At 34.3% G+C, this 6686-nt stretch overlaps 1 protein-coding gene across 1 annotated transcript; it reads left to right on the top strand.

Annotated features, from left to right (window-relative positions):
* Positions 1–445: 445 nt before the first annotated feature.
* Positions 446–5414, top strand: LOC145003371 (protein HOTHEAD-like). Its single transcript, XM_078962498.1, has 5 exons — positions 446–587; positions 1078–1719; positions 1807–2201; positions 2586–3181; positions 5054–5414. Exons 1-5 carry the CDS (start codon positions 503–505, stop codon positions 5220–5222), a joined length of 1887 nt encoding a protein of 628 aa, XP_078818624.1. The 5' UTR covers positions 446–502; the 3' UTR covers positions 5223–5414.
* The last annotated feature ends 1272 nt before the right edge of the window (positions 5415–6686 follow it).

The raw sequence follows: 6686 nt of genomic DNA on the forward strand, positions 1-6686 counted from the left end.
TTAATCGGTGATGACTTGAATAAACTTGGAAATAATATAAGCCGAATGCTTTATAGAAGGTGGGTGCGGGAGATAAAAACACTGTTTTAATTTGGCTCGACGGACACATGTATAATTGACATTTGCATTTCTAGCATGTTTTGTAGTTCATTGATCAAGAAAAACGAATTGGGTATAAAGCGTCTCTTCATAAATGTATATTTGTAGGTTTTGAGTTGTCACGTTTCTTGGATTTTCTTGAGAATTATCGGAATTTGCAGTGTTCAAGAATGTTAAAAGATAATGCAGATATGGATATGTTATTGGTCAACAACATTCAAACATAAAAAAACAGGAAATCTTTGTACTTTGTATTATTTGCTAACTAAAAACCGTTAAGATTCTTGGATTTCGCCTCCATAAAAACCCTATCCATCATTGCATCTTTCTGTTGTGCCCCTAACACACTCACGCTTATACATTAAAAAAATACACACACAAACACACACAGTTAAACTAAAACATGGGTTCTTCAAGATGGTGGAGAAAAATGGCTACTGGTCTCTCTGCATTGCTTCTTTGTCTTCGATTTTGCTTTGGTCGTGGAGGTAACTCCTTTTTACATGGTGAAATACAAAATTTATAGACTTTTAGCTCGCCCCCTTCTAAATTTTTATTTTAATAAAGGTATTTCATAACATCAATATATATGAAATCATACAACAACTTTGATAAATTATAATCAATTTTCTAAAATTCAATTCCACTTCTTATGTTTCTTAGCTAGCCCGGTCACTGTATCAGTTTCACCACTTCTTATGCACCTACCGATCTTCCTCGATCATATTATTTTACATATTTGGAAATGTGCATTAAATCTTGCAAAACTACTTTAAAGAAGAGTAGATGCATCTCTTTCAATCTTTTCTTTATCATTAAAGATAATTAGGAAACGTCAGTTAAAACATGAAAGAAGTGAATTTAAAGAAAAAGGTCTACAAGTTGTTTTCTATTTTTTTTTTTTTTATAGAAAATAAATAAAGAGAAATATCTGTATTGATGTTTTACTAATGTAATTAATTATTTTCTCACACAAAGACACAGGCTTCCCTTTTATACACCAATCAACAGCAGCTCCGATGGTGTCATACTACGATTACATTATCGTCGGCGGAGGCACCGCCGGCTGCCCGTTAGCTGCTACTCTTTCTCAAACCTACTCCGTACTCGTCCTCGAACGCGGTGGCTCCCCATTCCGGAACCCCAACATCACCCACTTATCAAGATTTGGAGCAGCGCTCTCCGACCTCTCCCCCAAATCACCTTCTCAACGATTTGTCTCAGAGGACGGCGTCATCAACGCCAGGGCCCGGGTGCTCGGCGGCGGAACATCCCTCAACGCCGGATTCTACACACGTGCCGGCTCACCATACATCGCCAAGGCCGGTTGGGATGCCAAATTGGTGAACGAGTCGTACCGATGGGTTGAAAAAGTGGTGGCGTTTCAGCCGCCGTTGAGACAGTGGCAGTCGGCGGTGAGAAATAGTTTGCTGGAGATCGGAATACGGCCTTACAATGGCTACACGCTTGACCATTTGTACGGAACAAAGGTTGGTGGCACCATTTTCGATGGATATGGGCGGCGGCATACGTCTGCTCACTTGCTTCGTTACGCGAACCCTTCAGGGATCACTGTTTTTCTCCATGCACCTGTTCAGAAAATACTATTTACAACAGAAGGTGAGCATCTCATATTGTAAATCATGCATTAAAAACAGTACATCCATGACTCTTTTCGTAATTTTATACATAATTTTATATAAGCAGGAAAACCAAGGCCAACAGCAGATGGGGTGATCTTCACAGATGCAAGTGGGCTTAACCACTGGGCTTATTTAAGAAGAGGTCCTAATAGTGAAGTGATAGTTTGTTCTGGGGCACTAGGAAGCCCACAACTTCTAATGTTGAGTGGGTTGGGCCCAAAGAGACATCTTCAGTCCCATAACATATCTGTGGTATTGGATCAGCCTTTGGTGGGCCAAGGGATGTCTGATAACCCGATGAATGCCGTTTTTGTCCCCTCTCCTAGACCCGTTGAGGTGTCTCTCATTCAAGTCGTTGGTATCACTCACAATGGAAGTTATATCGAGGGTGCTAGTGGTGAAAACTTTGGCACTGATCAAACTCAAAGCACTCGAGATTTTGGGATGTTTTCTCCAAAGGTATGTATAACTCTTTGTTAAAAGTTTCATTAGTGTTTTTTTTTTACATAACGAGCTAAATGAGTTGAGCACTTAATGCAATAACTACATATGGTTGTTTTTTTTTTTTTTTTTTTTTGACTCAATCTGGACAGGATGACTTAATGTGCTAAGCCAAAAAAAATCCAAACATAATATATCAAGTGACTAACTTTTTGCCCATATTGGTTTTTTCCCCACCCAACTTCTCTCGCAAAAAAAAAATTGATGAATAATATTGTTAAAATTGATGACATTGAGAAAATTCTGTTGTGCAAAAAAATTGACATTTAATCACGTTCGTAATGTTTATTTAGTCCAAAATATACAAACATTCAGTTGAAATAAGTTTGTTTGTATTTTCAGATCGGACAATTCTCAACTTTGCCTCCAAAACAAAGAACACAAAAGGCATTAGATAGGGCAATACAGGCAATGAGGTTCCTCCCACGAAGTGCATTCGTGGGTGGGTTTATCTTGGAGAAGATTATGGGCCCACTCTCAAGAGGCCATCTTCAGCTTCGAACTAAAAACCCAAATGACAATCCTGCAGTCACATTCAATTACTTTAAAGATCGTGGAGACTTAGAAAGATGTGTTCAAGGGATCAAAATGATTGAGAAGGTGATTGAATCGAGATCATTTTCAAGATTTCGCTATAATTATCTCCCAATCTCAAGCCTTCTAAACATGACAGCTAATGCACCTGTTAACATGTTGCCTAAACATGCAAATGCATCGAGGTCTTTAGAACAGTTTTGTAGAGATACAGTGATGACTATATGGCATTACCATGGAGGATGTCATGTTGGGAAAGTGGTAGATCGTGATTATAAGGTTATTGGTGTTGATGCTCTTAGGGTTATCGATGGATCAACTTTTGATTATTCTCCAGGAACTAATCCTCAAGCTACTGTAATGATGCTCGGAAGATACATGGGTGTTAAAATGTTGCGCGAGAGGTATGCAAAAAATGAAACTTATTCATGATTGTGTACGTATTATTCTTTGATGAACAAACAAAAAAAAAAAAAAAACATTTGTTCTTCAAACACTTGATTTCTTTGAGCAATTAGTTTAGGGTTTTGTAAATACTTACAATTATATATTATAAAATTCTTCTGTATATTAGTTTAGATACATGCATGCATGCTTATTACAAAAGTTTTTAAAGAATATTTTACCACATATGTCTCTAAATAGGATTTTGTTGAACAAGTTTGGCGTTGACATGTCAAATATGGTTACATTCACTTTCAAAATTAAATAATCAATTTTATTGAAAATAATAGCTAACCACATATAAGAGGTTATAATTTGTAAATATATAGTTGCTTAAGCCGTAGGTAGTTTTTAATTTATTTATTTATTTTTGTTGCTAATTTGATCATTTCATAGTTATCTTCATTTTAACCATTTTTTCCTAATACGAATTTGTTTTTTTCTCAGTTTTATTTGGTGTGCTAGTTGAAAAGCTAGTTTTTAGCTTATAATCTATATTATCTATCTAGTGAATTTGTTTATTTTTTTGGATGTGAAAAACATATATTATGAACAGGAGATATCAAAGCATAAAATATATCACCAACATAGATGTTTTGAATTTGAACTCCAAACTTTTATAGTGCCAATTGAGTTAACCATAATGCTTAATGAAAAAACAAATGTTTTACCTTTAAGATTTCTAAAATTTATCTCTGGCTAAACAGAATGTGTTTCGGGTGTATTGAATTGAAGTGCGACTAATATCAAAGAGATATTGTAATATTTGTATATCACCTAAAAATGTGGAACAAGGTAGGACATGAACTTCCTCTCAATTTCTCATAGATTGAAAAGTTCATTAATGTGTTCCTCATCGTCATTATTGACAATAACCCCTTTAGGGATCAGCTAATGTGCAACTTTTAGGGATAAACAGATGTGCACTTGTTTATAGCTAGCTAGTTAAGGGGAAGCATCTTCTTCCATCACCTTTATATATCTTTTTCATCTGTCCCCACACAAAGACACATGATGGTGTAGAAGAACATTCAAGTGTTTATATCATGCTTCAAATAGAATCTAACACTTTTTCAGAAATGAAGAAGCTTTGGCTCTCTAGGAATCTATATCTCTCATGGGGATAATATCCATGGTATAAACCATAGGTGCCCATAGGCATATCCTATTTCTTAATGGTTTATACGATAGAAAAAACACATATATAAGCTCTAGGTATGATCCTTAGGGCATGATCATGCCCAAGAAGAAGTCTACAACATTAAGGTCAGGTTTTACGATCTAATATGCAAATTAGTTTTAGGGTTTCTCTTCTTTTGGCAGTTGCATACTTGGTGCTTAAGAATGATCAACTTCGATCTTGAATCAGGACATTCTTTCTCTAACATACATTCTACTGCCAAAGGAGAGTTGCCCTTTGACTCTTTTGTTTACAACCATGAATGTTCATTTGGGTCAAGCTTTCAAGCATTACATCACGTAGAATCAAAGGTATGATTAATAAAGATCATTATAAAAATTTGGCATATGTACATGTCGTGCCTTGTTTTGGACATTAATTGGGTGTATTTGGGGCACATCGTATATAAGAGCACTTCCATTTACAAGCATTGTATAAGGTCAATCCGCTTCTTAGTTTGCCACATGCTATAAAAGATTGTAACCTGATTTTTGTGATATATTACACAACCTCCTTGTATATTACATCAACGAACACAAAAAATATACTTAAGGATCACAAAAGCTAAAATATTGAATACTTACAAATAAACAGGGTTGAAGGGTGAGGGGATTTTGTATGAAATTATATATGAATCAACTTTCTGATGCAGGGCATCCAGGGAATGGCTTTCCAAACGATCAAAGGAAAAAAGACGATACAGTTTTGGCACTTTTAGCCGTAGTGACAGAAGAAATTCCCGTAATAGTCAAGGGTTCCATCGTAGGGGTCGAGTGCCCCATCATCGGGCTCAAAATGAAGATGACATAGGGCTAAACTGAAGGCCATTGTACGACTACGATCAGGAATTGTAGCATTATGATTGGACGCCTAGAAACGGTCTGTTTTGATCCTCTTTCCGGCTTCATTCTTAACTGTGTTTTTGGATAATTCTTGGGGTTTTTCATAGCTTATTTAAGTTATTTGTTTCTTTTTGATTAAAGAAATTCTATTATTATAAATAAGAGCATAGGCATTGTTTTTATACTTATGATTTTGGTAACTAAACACTTTGAAGAGTTCCTAAATTTGTATCGGCTAATTCCGTTTTTCAAGTTCATTAAGCATTGTTTGTGCGTTTTGTGCGTATGATTAGCACCCGCAGTTGCTTTGATGATAACGAATATGAAGCTCTTCAGTCTTTTCTTATTGTTTTACTCAACGATTTAAAAACCGGTTGTTTTAGTTTAATCGGTATGATGATTGGTTCTCAGTTCAATCACTTTAACCTATTCATCAGTTGGTTCAACCGGTTTCTATAATTTTCATATTTTTTTGTACTTTCCTACATACATAGACATCCACAAGTTTAAGCATTAAAAAGACATATAAATATAAATTGAAGATCAATCTAAATACATTAAAAATACATACCGTAAATTCTACACTAATCCACGTATATCAAAAATAAAAGAGTATATATAAAAACACAATATATTTTAGATAAATACAATAACATTAAAAAACTTTATAACATTAATATGTGTTTTATTTACACAAATATAAATAGATGTGAGAAAAAAACTAAAGTTTATTATGAAAATGATTCATTTTTATATGTTTTTTATTTAATTTAACTGGTTCAACCATATTTTTGTAAAAAACGGCAAGTTCATTCCGATTCAGAAATAGACATAAAACCAATGCTAGTTGAACCACTGCCGTCTATGATTTCCAATCCAACCGATTCAAACTGGTTTTTAAAACGTTAGTTTTACTAACTGTTTGCTTGGTGTGAAGGTTTTTATCTAAACGCTAAAATGATGATGATTTTACAAATAAGTACTTCCTTTCTACATTGGATGTTTTGGGTCGGTATTCATCAAGCTTGAAAAAGATTAAAATTTCGATATCAACTGAAGAATTCAAGTAAAGGTATCTAATGAAGGCAAGTTTGAATGTGACATCAATAATTCAAAGTTTACTTCCTAAAATAATTTATAGAAGCAGACTAAATCCTAAAACTGTGGAGAGTGGTCACACCCAAGCCATAGGAAAAGTATTGTCAACTTAGCGGCATGTCAGCTCTACCACCAACTCACTAGACATTGAAAATGGTTACCACTCCATAATATTTATCTTTTTTTTACATTAAATTAAATAAAAAACATAATTAATAAAAACATAGAAAATAATAATAATAATAATAATAATAATAATAATAATAATAATAATAATAGTCTAGGGTGAAATTTTTGAATTTTATAAACCAGTTTTGAGAAAAAAAAAAGGAAATAGGTTTGTTC

The sequence above is a fragment of the Lactuca saligna genome, chromosome 6 (assembly GCF_052625555.1).
Source record: "Lactuca saligna cultivar CGN05327 chromosome 6, ASM5262555v1, whole genome shotgun sequence".
Classification (NCBI taxonomy): Eukaryota; Viridiplantae; Streptophyta; class Magnoliopsida; order Asterales; family Asteraceae; genus Lactuca; species Lactuca saligna.

Excerpts from the sequence above, each read along its gene's own strand:
- LOC145003371 (XM_078962498.1), top strand. The coding sequence starts at position 503 with ATGGGTTCTTCAAGATGGTGGAGAAAAATGGCTACTGGTCTCTCTGCA. Across the intron at positions 588-1,077 it reads ATTTTGCTTTGGTCGTGGAG|ACACAGGCTTCCCTTTTATA; the intron begins GTAACTCCTTTT and ends TCTCACACAAAG. Across the intron at positions 2,202-2,585 it reads TTGGGATGTTTTCTCCAAAG|ATCGGACAATTCTCAACTTT; the intron begins GTATGTATAACT and ends TTGTATTTTCAG.